The 13245-nt window shown below is 42.3% G+C and overlaps 1 protein-coding gene across 2 annotated transcripts; it reads left to right on the top strand.

Annotated features, from left to right (window-relative positions):
- Positions 1 to 18: 18 nt before the first annotated feature.
- On the top strand, positions 19 to 8967 carry LOC147795544 (receptor-type tyrosine-protein phosphatase F-like). 2 transcript variants are annotated; one of them, XM_087131710.1, is made up of 5 exons: positions 19 to 290; positions 1051 to 1177; positions 3925 to 4026; positions 4688 to 4827; positions 5213 to 8967. In XM_087131710.1, exon 5 carries the CDS (start codon positions 5481 to 5483, stop codon positions 6081 to 6083), a length of 603 nt encoding a protein of 200 aa, XP_086987836.1. In that variant the 5' UTR covers positions 19 to 290; positions 1051 to 1177; positions 3925 to 4026; positions 4688 to 4827; positions 5213 to 5480; the 3' UTR covers positions 6084 to 8967. The 2 variants fall into 2 exon arrangements, with proteins under 2 accessions (XP_086987836.1, XP_086987837.1); XM_087131711.1 differs by lacking the exon at positions 19 to 290 and having other exon boundaries at positions 326 to 1177.
- Positions 8968 to 13245: the final 4278 nt, after the last annotated feature.

Below are 13245 nucleotides of genomic sequence, written 5' to 3'. Positions count from 1 at the left end.
CTGTGTCATATCCTCGGTAGTGTCGGCTTTACAGAATGTTCCTACAAACTTAAGAAGGAGCGAAGGGAAAAAAATACACATGTATGAGTAGCAGGTACATGTACATGATCTTCTTTGCCAACTTGGATTTTTTGGGGTTTGTTATGATTTTTTTGCTTGTACTTTTCATATTTTTAAAATTAACATTCTTGGTTTTCTTCAAAGTCCCTCGAGATCTGCCAAAAAATTTCAGATGCGTCGACAAACCGAATCATAACAGCAACAGGAGGCAAGTGCAGCTCTCTTGGAAGGTGGGTTATTGGAAATCTTACCAAAAAAAGAAGATACCCCAGCCTTGGATGGAAGTGGAACATTTCCAACTGAATCGAAAACTGTTGAATTACTTTTTTTTTTGCTGTGTTTGTGTCCTGTTTTATTTTTTGATAATATTTTAGCAAATTTAAAGCTTTGATACCAAATGGTTGATACCATTGCAGCAGTAGCATAACATTTTCCCGTTTGGCACAGTACGTGTTGTACTTGTGGTTTGGGCCGATGAATGCCTTCATTTTTTAGCTTATATCAAGTAATGTAATTTCCGAATGGCTAAAATTTTCTTGTGTTTTTCTTGCTTTGGTACAAAAATGCCTGTATTTGTAACCTACTCTGTAAAAATGAATCACAAGTCTCTGTGGCTACCTTTGATTTTTACTTGGTCCTATGAGGAATTTGAGCTCTTTGTTTTGATGTGTCACTCAGTTTGGTACACAATGTTACATAAAAATGGACTTACGTACAGTAGATACTAAAATGTTGAGGATTCCTATTGCTTTAAACACTGTGCAAGATTCTTTCAAAGGCCTTTATCTCCAAAGTGGCTTTAGTGACATGACTCTTTTTCACAGAGAGGGTCACAGTTAATTATTGAGGTGGGTTTTCCATTTGGGTATGTTTTGGGAGTGGGGGAGGGGGTTTGTGGTCAATCGCATTAAGAAGCGCTGCATTTCTTTATATTGGCCCTGCAAATGAAATACATGTAACAGCGGACATGCTATGATTTTGATACCACAGCCCCTGTCAAATGAGTTCAAACTAAATGGGGAGTTGCTCGGATACCTCATCTCATACACCAGCGGGGATGGAGGCAAGCCGACGACACTGAGTGTAGGCATGAATGTCACCAACTACACAGTCTATGGTGAGCTGATATGGGGTACTAGACTTAACCCTTACCTTCCCCAACCAGCAAAACTCCAACACTGGGGTCTGTTAGAATCAGTTAGAATGATTACTTCACTAGTAAACTGACTGTGTTTTGTGTGGGATTAGGCATACCGCAAATAAAGCAGAGTCTAGCTGTTTATGTGCACAGTTTACTATTCGGTGTTGGGATTTCCAAGGATGAGGAAGGTTGCTGGTAAGTTGCTCTAGGAAGTTAGGGCTAATGTGCCTCCTGCTTAAAGCTTACAGTCCTACCTGTGGCAGATCCAAAGGATAGAGACAAGCCTCATATTCCAAAGTGCTTCAGTGTTTGCCTTTAGAAAGCATTCTAGGCTCTGTTCACACTGCAATGGTAGGCATCCTCACATTTGGAGGAATGCCAAGGTGATGTTTTCTATGGGTCTTTCCAGTGGGGCACTACACTGTGAAAGGGGGTTGTTTAGTAAACTGCCTGGCCACAGAGTTAGGTGTTTGTTTTTCTTTTTAAGTCTTTGCTGATCAGATGATTCATCTTCCCTTGCACGGTGTGCATTGCTTTTTTGTTACTGGAAACAGTTACTCATACATTGAAAAACAGTGCAACCGAGAATTGCAGTTACAGGCAGTATTGCATCATGAAATGAAATACGATGCATTTTTCAGTTGTGGTTGATAAATGACACTGATTGAATGTGGGAATTTAGCCCTTCTAACTGCGCCCTTGCCTGCTGATGCAGTGCAAGAGGAAACTCGGTGTTTACCCTGTTACCTTTATACAGTAACTACAGGTAAGTGAACCTTCCAGGGCTCGCGAAATTTTTAAAAATGTAGTTGCCCTTCGGGCACGGGAGACTACGTGCGTAACAGATTTGTACGTGATGTAATGGGTTCGCCAACTTTGTGGCGTAGGGGGATTTGTGGTTGATGGCTCGCTGAGCACCAAAGTCAAGTCAAAATTTATGCAGGCTATCCATGTTGATGCACTGATATTCTAATATATAAACAAATCCCCTTTAAAATTAGATTTTCTGTACTAGAAAATATGCTTGTTACAATGGTTTTGGCAGAGAAATGGGTTTACGCTTGACTACGTTTTATGTGTAAAGAAAATTTTGAAGTGATCCAGAACTAGGAAAAGTGTCGTCGTCACTTTTGTCGATCTTGTAAGACAAATTCAAAGCTCAAAATTTGAAAATATACATGTACAAGGTAGACCTCTGCTCCCATTTCTTTGGAATTTGATGGTAATTGAGCTGTAATATGACTGAATATAGTTTTAGCGATCCGCAACAAGGAAAACGACTGAATGCAGACACCTTTGGTTCATGCCAATGATTTGACCGTACGTACCATGGTGCACCTCCCCGAACATGTACAGTTGTGTAACATCAAGGTTGGGATGTCGATCTTTTGCGGTCTTTTTTTGCGATCTTTTTTCAGTGCACGGTGCTGAAATGTCTAAAACGCCGGGCCAAAAAAATGTGTTGCCGAAAACAGGTGCTTGCCCACCAGGCTGGCAGCTAGGAACATTTGGTTGCCCAACGAAATAGTTTGGTTTTCCTGGGACGTCGGACTACCGATTCTGTGAGCCCTGCCTTCATTACACAATGTGGGCATTGCATGCAGCACACAGTTGAATGCTGTGAAACCAGGGGGCCAACTTAAGTCTGCTGTCGGTCCCACGCTTTCGTGTGTCATTGGTTCTACTCCATTCTAGGCACTTCTACCAATTCCACAGTGCTAGTAAGCACTGCAGCCAGGTGTTTCATGTTGATGCATGGCTGCCGCACAATGGGTACTAGATTGTTTTCAGGTCTTCCGACCGGTACATGAATATTGAAACTTAAAGAGAGAAGCAAACTGTGGTATCTGTTCCGGCCCTAGAGTGTTTGAAGGTCCCCAATTTCTTTCATGGGCCTCAAGCATTAGATGGGGTAATCCAGCCATGAGCAAAACCAATCCATCAGCTACAACTAGAAGTCATTTGTCACTGAGGTGGTGCCACGCTCATCAACCCATTGTGTCTGTGTGGTAACTTAAAGGTGGGCATGCGTTTGAGCCAGCTGGAAATGTGGCAGTTGTTAAAGTGGCGCAGAGTCCTTTTTTTTCAATCTCCTTTACAAGTGACTACACCATGTATTTGCATGCATCACTGACCAGTAGCATTCATTAGTGTTGTAGTCAAGTACTTTACGAGCACCAAGTTTTTTTAGCCAACTATTGAACTGATTAGGACTAGGGAGTAATGCTGGAGTACATGAGCCTTTGTTGGTACATGCACAGGGGTAAGACTTCAGACACTCCGGTTTTGTAAAAGTGAAGTTTTAAAGAGAAAAGTACTCGGAACAGTACTCAGCCAAGTACTTATCAAGTACATTTGTCATAAAAACTTAATTTTTTTGAAATAGTGATGTTCTGAAGTCATCATCTTATTTTGTAATCTTACTTTTGTGCATCTACCAGTACCGTCTAATGTCCATGTACTCCAGCCTTATTCCCACCCACCCAGCTCAATATTTGGCAGAGAGCTTGGTACTCGACAAGTACTCGGGTACAAAACTGGCACTCACAAACTGATAATACATTACTCAGTGCTGGTCACATCCTTCCATTGGTTTCAGTACTGAGTTTTTTCAGTTGCTGTGTCCCATGACCCTTACAGAACAGAGATATTGGTGTTTAATTGTGACAGGGGAATTAGTCTACAGGCTGCATGTCTCATAAAAAAATCATATTTGTCCACAGACCTGCAAAAAGACCAGTACTACTACTTCCACATACAGGCACGCAACTCCATGGGAACATCTGTGAAGAAGTCATCATGCAGTAGAATTAACGTCGTAACGCGTGAGTTAAAACTTGAGGGAGGAGACAGATTATCTTTCCATAACAAATAAGGGCAGACAGGACAGAATCCAGTTAAAAGCCTCTAACCTCTTCTTACTGAATAGGTCTGAGGCGATCAAGGACCAGTAGTCAACTACTGGTTTTTTTGTGATGTACCTAGCGTGTGTGCAGTGAAGTTGAAGTGCGTGTGACTTCAGTCAACCATCATTTAGACTTTTAAGGAGAAGCAGTGGAAGTAGGAAGGGCAAAATAACAAGGATAGAAAAAAGTGACCAGTGACATACTTGCTAGTACATTTCCTGCCTTTACTTCTTTTTTTTCATATACTTGTGCTATTAAAACCAGCTGTTACAGCCAGCGATGTGACCGACCTTGGTAGGTTGCTCATTCATAGTGCACTAGACTAGTCCAGCTGTCTTCAAATAGCATGCACCTGATCAGAGTTGGTGGAGTTACGGTTAACTCTGGTCCTTGATCGGACTTGCCCGTGCAAGGATATGCCGTCACCACGCAGTGTTACAGCTGCCGAGCTCTACCTGAGCTCAATCCTGCAAAGACTTCTGGAACATCTCGGTGGATGTCAAAAGATGTGGAACGGCGGGGGCTAATTCGTCCATTGGCTGTCACGTGGCTGATCCATCTTTTTTTCCCTCCCTTTTAGCTGAGCCAATTTCTGTTGGACTTGTAGTTGGTGTGTGTTTTGCCTTCCTCATGGCCGTTGTGCTTGTGGTGATCATCTTCTGTCGTATCAAGAAGTCGATTCGCAAATTTCCAGCTATCAGGCCCCCATCACTGCTTTGAGTGAGCACACATTTGTCTTACACAGTTTAATTAAGTAGTTATCAAACCAAAACAACCATCAAAAATAGATTCATTAGTGTGCCGATGTCTGCTAACAGTAAAGTGCCCATATTTTTGTTCAGACCTTCATGATCTGTTGCATACATTATACCAGGGGCTGGTTGCCACCCACTCCAAGAAATGCCAAGTGCCAATAGTGCCAGTTGTTTGATAAGCAACTGGATTTCATTTGTGTGAAAACATTGATTGCATTTTTTTCCAAACAATGGAAAGCGACAGATGGTGGAATTTCCCATGTTAGTTTTGGCTCCTTGCAGATTGTTGCTGTTTCCCCTTTTTAGGTATATATTTTAAAGAAAAGAGACTTCCATTCTTATGTCCACAGTGCCTTTGATCGGCCACATGTGAGGACATCACAGGAACCTTCGCAATGTACTGTGGACTCATCAAATCCCCCACGAGACAGAGCCTCATTGGTGTCCCTTGGAGCCACAGCACCTTGTGCACCGCCAGTCTCTGAAACCACACCTACCAACAAGCCCCCAGGAGCCACAAATATTGCCAGGACTCAAAGTGCAGATGCCCTCTCTGACGACAGTGAAGAAGGGGCACTGAACTATGAACTATACTCTGACGGTATTGATGTGGAAAGCATGAATGGAGTTGAGCCGGCCAATGTGAATGGATACGTCGTCCAGGGAATGTTACCCAACATGTCAGTTCCTCTGATGGCTCGAAACGTTGCAGGTGAGGCAATGCGCAATGCTGCACCTTCTGGCTATGTCGATCAAGCACAGATGTCGAATGTCTCCCCACCACCCTCTGCGCAGCCTGCTACCTACAGCGACCACATCCACATGAACGGAACCGTGGGCGGCAGCAGTGGTGGTGGCTACATAACAGCGGCACAAATGAGCAACATTGCGCCACTGGATCCTGAAGTGGCCTTTGCAGAGGAAAGCCCCTCGAACAACAACAACAACCGCACACAGGAGAATGTTGTAGCTGAACCCTTAGTGCTACAGAATGAATCTAGGCTTGAAGCTGACAACCAGGCGAATGTGACACAGCAAGAAGCCACAGGGTTGCTTTCTGGGAATCTGGGCGTTGTCCCCAGCACTGTCATCATCGATGATGGGGTAGTGCCCAATGGGCCAGTTGGTCCTGGTAGTTACGTGACCACTGACCAACTTACCAATCTTCCCCTCCGAAGTCCACAACCAAACTGCCATGCGAACAGAGATGCTGGAAAATAGTATACATGTTCAAGTATTGACGGCTTTATTTCATCTTGGGAGAAACAGAACACTCCATGGATCACCGTTTTACTGCCCCATGAGGTAAAGAAGTCAGTATTTGTTTTGTAATGCCTCATACACAGGTGCTGGTTGATTAATTTAGCCTTCACATAATTAAATGAAATACCATTTGAATATTTGTTTGATATTCACCAGCAATTTTCCAAAATATCTCTGCACAGAATGTTTGAAACTAGCTCTTTATTACCAGACTTGGAAAGATGCACAATATGCTCATCTGTATATAATACACAAAAACTTTTGCTGTTCATAGAGTATTTTGGTTATTACAAGTATGGTTCTTTTGGCCATGCACAACAATATAGTGAATGGCATGTGACTAGTTCTTAGCCAATAAAGATGCAGTCTGTGAGTGAGATGTTATAACAAGGACCAAGTGTGGTATCACGATTAAGGCACTAGAGTACCTGGCCATCTTATCGTAAATGATTGTAAATATGTATCCAGAGAAACTGAATGACAGTGCAAGAATTTTGAGGGAGTTTTAGACTCGTTTGTTGGACTAATTCCTGTTTTTATCATGTAATCAGATCGGATAAAATCTTTTGAACCAGAAATGTGATGTTACAGTACAGACAATTTTAAGAACCAGGGCATCATTTTGCTTGAGTAGTACCATCCCAGTAGCAAGTAGTGCTGAGGATGAACATTGTTACAAACTTGACATTTTATTGGCATTCAAAACTGTTCAAATTATATTCTCATGTCCGATGTGCATATTTGTATAAAATTATTGGCATTTCATTTTTGGCTTCTGTTATTCTCAAGGGCGGATGTGGGGTCAATGGGGTCATGGTACTCCCACATTAAAGAAGCAAACAATTGTTTTTTTGAAGTGAAAGGCAATTTTGTGATTTCCTGTCCCCTCCTTCAGAAGCATATACAAAGCACCAAATGTAGCCTCAACCTGTAGAAAGGCCATGAAAGGTTGCAGAAAAAATGAGAATTTTGGGGCTCTTATCCCCAATAAAATTCCCCCCCCCCCAAAAAAAAATGGTTTGGATCCACTTGGCTCTTCTACCTGTTTTGTAATGTTCGGTCAGACTCTATGTACATTTATTTTGTATCCCTCAGCACGGAAAAAGCAATTGCCACACAAACTGTATCTTTAATGCTGTGTATATGTGATTGTAATGATAGATATGACGAGAATCCCAGCCTTCAACATTACTTTTGATCTTTGGATGTATACAGTTGGCTTCATATGTGTTTATTGAAGACATTAACGAAATGCTCGCTCTCATTGGGGTTTTTTAATTAAGGAGTTCTTAATTTGTGTGCACAACGTGTTTCCAACTTCGACGACCTGTCCCCCACTTTTTCCCTATATCCTGGTCAAACGAATCTCTATCTATCCTACTTCGGACAATAGAATTTTGCCTCTAGTACATGAAGACTTTGAAATGTTTCTCTGATTGCAAAACGTCTTCCTGGTGGTTAAGTAATTACCATAACGTGTCTCACAGTTGTACATTTATTAATATACATGTATTTAGCCTTTGTATATATTGGAGGAGTTTATTCTAGAAGCTTTTATTGTACACTAAGCTACAGTGGAACCGTGCCAAAACTATCGTCGTGATTCTGAGAAATGTTTGCCATAGGCCTACTGCTATTTGGAAAACGATTAGCAGTATTGTCAACATTTCTTTATTCGAATGAGAGGAATGTGTGGTTTGACACAACGTTTTGTTGTCATTAGCAAGAAATGTTCCCTTGTACGCTGGGGATCTGCCCTGTATTGTTTTCAAGTTCATTTCCTCATAGATATTCACATCTGAATCAGCTGCCCAAAATAGAGTACGGAGTTCTGAGTTTTGATTACTCTCCAATGATACAGTCAACTCTCGTTATAACAAACGTGCAGTGGCTAGAAAAAAATTACCTTGTGATAACCATGACTTTGTTATCAAAGGCGAAGAAAAACAAAGAAAAACATTATTCAAAATATTCAGCTGCTCAAAATTTACTCTTTGACACTGTTTTCTTATAACGGTGCTCTTTATATCGAGAGTCAACTGTGTATGTATGTTTATTTTACAAGTAATTATCGATAATGTTTATTTTTGACCATTGTTGATGGCACGTGTAACTGAATTTACTCTCCTGTTACGGTCATGAATATTTTATTGCGAATGTATACGACTACCTCTGTCCGTAATTTTGCACCTCGTAAGTTGCAGGGGGATTTTTTCGTTATCGACTTATGATCGTGTCACATTGCCATGGAAACAACCTATCCTTTTCACCCAGGCCAGTAGCTAGCGTCTACAGGCTGTTGTCTAGTCCGCGAGCGGCGGCGTCTCTTGGAGCTGTTCCAGGCCCTTTCTGTCTCTGATCTTCGAAGCCCTTCTGGTCGCCACACTGCCACTTCGACATTTATGCCTCAAAGCTGACGTAAAGGGCCTGGATTCTTACGGGAACCTAATGGGGAGCGGTGCTTTTGTACATGAAGAGCAAGTGAATAGTTGCCGTGAAGTGGAAGATTGATCATCACGTTCATGATCCTCTGTGAACCCTCTGTTTTTTCCTGAGGAGCAAGAAATCAGATGTGTACGAGCTCGCCAATACGCGAATCTTAGCAGTGTTTGAGGACGGTATGTCGGGCTCGGCGTTACACAATTTTGAAGAATTACACTATTAACGCCTGGCGCCATCGGGCTACGAATTCCGTGAAACGCGTGTATTCGGGGGTGTAAGGCCTGGGAGGCGAATTAGGGACTGTTGTGTGGGTTATCTGCTTTGGTTAAGCATTACTTAAATGACATGTATTTGCATGAACGTAAATAAAAACTATACTTGCAGCACAAACAGTATAAAACGCTTGCTTTCTCTCGCTGTTGAAAGGTTATTCATGATTAAACTATGTCTGTGACGTCACTACTTTATTCAAAGTGTAGATTATTTTTACGAATCTACGGCAAACTGTAGATTCGTAAGCTACGAATCTATAGTTATTGTTGCCAACAATAATTATAGATTCGCAAGACAATAACTGGAGATTCGTCACGAATCAACAGTTAATGTCTTACAAATCTACAGTTTTCAAAATGTATTTTTGCGTTGGGGAGATGTTAATCTATATAACGGGTTTTGCCCTTACCCAACGTATATATTAATAAACACTGTATGCTTGACTATTGTCAAGACGAGCACTGAGCATACAGTGTTTATTAATATAGACCCAAGCACATCAAGACGGCTCCCCAACTCAATGGATACAAACACGTCAACCTCTCCAAACCCACCAACGGGACGATATGGTTTCCTATACCCGAAGTCCCCCCACCACCCCCGGCGTTAGGGTCCCCTTTACCCGAAGCCCCCAAGTCCCCCATTTCCACAGTATGTTTGCCTTTCCTGGGCCCCGCATCACACCAACGCCGCAGGATCCTTCAGGCAGCCGACATCCGGGTCATTCACTCAGCGCCCAACAAACTACAGAACCTGCTTCATACCCACAAGGACAAACAAACACCCAGCAGTCGCCCCGGTGTCTACCGCATTCCCTGTGAATGCGACCCAGTATACATCGGGGAGACCGGCAGGAACCTCCACACCAGACTTCAAGAACATCGAGCACACGGCCGCAGAGGAGACTACGAGAAATCAGCAATCATCAAACATGCACACACATCAGACCACCGCATCGAATGGGACAACGCAGAACTCATCGCCCCTATCAAGCGTTGGCACCCAAGAATCCGGGAGGCAATCGAAATCTTCCGGCACAACACCGTCCCTCAAGACATCGGATTCAAGCTGAGCGACATCTGGCGCCCACTGCTAGCACCCAAGACCACCACCACCACCACACGGGCAGTAGGGTCCTCTATACCTGAAACCCAGGCCCCCCTCATCCCCTGGTGTTAGGGTCCTCTCTACCCGAAGCCAACCCATCCCCAGTTTCCCGCCTAAACTAGGTTCCCCGCCCAAATCTGCATCCTTAATCCTCCACTGGATCCAACACCTGCATGCTCCAGTGCACCCTCAGCAAGCCACCAAGCCACATCACGTTTCACCGACTCCAGACAACCTTTATTACACGGCATCCACTCGAGTCAGCACACATTCTCCTGAGGACGGCCAGAGCATACTGGCCTAAACGTCGAGTTAAACACTCACCGGTTCTTCTCAGAACCACACCTCTTCCCAAAAGAGAATTTTACATGGCGTACCCGCAAACCTACATCCTATGTACTTCCGCCATGCAAAGCTTCAAATCTTACTTGTGTACGTTTGCCTTTCTCCATAGAAAATTGACAAAGGTTAGTATCCCTCGTGTTTTCAAGATCAATGCTTTGTAAAGCAAAATTTTCAACTAGGATTTGAATTTTCTCTTCACCTTTCAATAAGGAATTAACTTGATGTCTTTTGGCTGCTTCTCTTTTGTCTGGTTTTGTACACTCTTTTGTTATAATGTTGGATTATAGCTTAATTGAAACGACACATCTTCTAGTTGTTCCAAGATCATACCGGTCCCTGAGGTGACAGATCTGTGAGAATCGCTTCTCCCCGAGCACATAATAATCTTGCTTGAAGAGTTAGCCCATAAATTATCTTGTATTGCTAATATTTGTAGCGCTATAATAAATTTTAGGAGAAAATTTACGCTTTATAAAGACTCTTAAATGTTATTATTGAACTCCAAAATTGGGATTGTAATTTGAATCCAAAGTTGCCACATTCTCCAAGTGAATAGCAATCTGTAGTGAGGGGCATTTCGGAATGATTCATAAGAACATGTAAGTATTAGTGAAGCTCATTTTGAGTGGATTGTAAAGTGGTTCTAAAAGTGGTAACCATACTTTCACGAGGTTGATATAGCATTCTTCAATTTCATAGAGTCCTGTGGCGGTTTTAGTCCGGAAGGTTTCGCTGCAATGACACACGTATAATAATGAATCCAAGGCGCAAGAATGAAGAGAATACAGGTATATATCCAGCACTGAGTGTCGACTGCACAAGTACTCTCATGAAGTTGATATAGCATTCCTTAGTTTCATAGAGGCCTGTGGTGGTTAGTCCGATTGGTTTGGCTGCAATATGTGACAAACGTGTAACAATAACTCCGAGCCGCAAAAGGGAGGGCAGCGAGTAGGGCTATGTATCCAGCACTGATGCTATGGTGTTGACTGCACCAATACTCTCGATATTTGACTCGGCCCAAACCCGTGCACGTTAATGAATGGAGCTAAGGTATGCACTCAGGCGTAACAGCAAGAGTGTCATAGACTCGAGACTCCACGTTCGTATAACAATGGGAAATAGGTTAAGTCAGAGAATAGACTCGGAACTGTAATTCATGCCTTAACTTAATTTTGATAGGCCGCGTTACCCTGGATGTTACACAGACAAATAATGCCGAAATGTTCGCGTTGTCGTAATAGGTTGTCTTGAAAACAAATGCAGCTTGGAGCATTTATCTTAAGCAGGAACACTAACTTATGCAACTTGAGCCTGGACCTTACCAATTTCAGGCTATTCTCAATTCCTGTTCCTACCAATTCTTAGTCATGTTGATTTTATTGCTAAGAAAATCTCTAAAAACATTGGACTTCTTAGACGCTCTGCTAAACCTTACCTCCCTACTCCGACATTTAAAATGCTCAGTTCCACCATGATCTTGCCATTGTTTGATTACTGCAGCGTTGTGTGGTCTAGTTGTTCTTGCAATTGTGAGAGACTTGTCAAACTTCACAATAGACTTGCCAGGTTGATTCTAAATGCCCATCTAAGAACACATATTGCTGATTTACACGAGGCGCTCTCATGGATTCCGATTTACCAACGCTGGCAAAATACTAGAATGTGTGAGGTTTATAAATGTCTTAACTAACTGCACATTACCTTAGCTCTCGTTTCACGCCCACAACTCATTCATTTGGTACTCGTGCGATCTCCAATGGTTCATTATCTTTGTCCTTCCAGCCCAAGACTAATGCCGGCAAACGAACTTTCCTTCACTTGGGGAGAGTAGGTTGGAACAATTTGGCTAATTCACAAAGAAATGCCAAATCTCTGTCTGAACTTAAATCTCCTTTGTAATAAAAAGCATTCCCATATTCACCATTTTAGTGTTTTAATCATACCTTGTGTTTGTGTTTTAGTCATCTTGTACTCATTTTTACATTTTCTTTTCACTTCATATAATGCATTTCTTTTACAACATTTTTTTGTAATGTATTATATTTTCTGTGTGCTATGTTCAGTGGTGTTTGGGATAATACTCATACCGTTTGTGTTGCTAGAACTATGGATTTTTATCACATCGATTCCATTTTATGATCTAATTTGCTTTTATATACACATTTAGGTTTTTTTGAGTCTTTTTTGTTGGTTTGTTTTAAGGCTACATTGATGGTTTCTATATTTTTATTTAAGTTGTCTGTATATTTTTAATCTTTAGTGTACTGTATGTGTTTTTACTTTAATTTAATTGTACTTGTAATCAGGGCCCTTAAGAATAGCAGTGTTAAACTGAGAAGGCTACCCTGTTGAAATAAAACTAATTAATAGTAATAGTAATAATAAGGATATTGCCTAATCCACAACTTTTGCTGAAGATGTACGTGTATAGGACACACACAGCTTGTCCAAAACTGGCAGAATCATGAGCCTGCACCTTGCCGACAAAATAGGCGTGCTAATTTAACTAAGGGCCTTTGGTCATAACGAAATGAACTGAACACAGTGAGCCGTTGGATATTGTGGACAAACACAATGGCCCTTGGACGTATGGGATTAACCCAGTGGGCCCTCGGACATAGCCTTTTGAGCCCATTCTCTCGAAGGGCTAAGGGTGAGATCGGAGGAAACTGAAATATCCATTGGGCCAAATGACGAAATGGACCAGGCATAATGAACTTACAGACAAATTGGCCGGATACTTTGGTTCTACTCAGTGGCAAGGCATGATGGCCCGTGAACGTAAACGGGCCGGCGAATGTGAGGCCTCGGATATATATAAACTCAGGCCGGACATGCTGGGTCACAAACGTTTGCGGACATTGTGGCCAATGTGGGCCATGTGGACGTAGGCCTGGTGAGCTGTTGCACACTACAAACTTGCTTACAGATGGACCCACCGTTAAGGTCT

The sequence above is a fragment of the Acanthaster planci genome, unplaced genomic scaffold, assembly GCF_054643075.1.
Source record: "Acanthaster planci isolate LZ-2023a unplaced genomic scaffold, COTS_SCS Contig8, whole genome shotgun sequence".
NCBI classification, from domain to species: Eukaryota; Metazoa; Echinodermata; class Asteroidea; order Valvatida; family Acanthasteridae; genus Acanthaster; species Acanthaster planci.
Note: the sequence above shows the minus strand (reverse complement) of the source record. Positions and strands in the feature narration are given on the sequence as shown.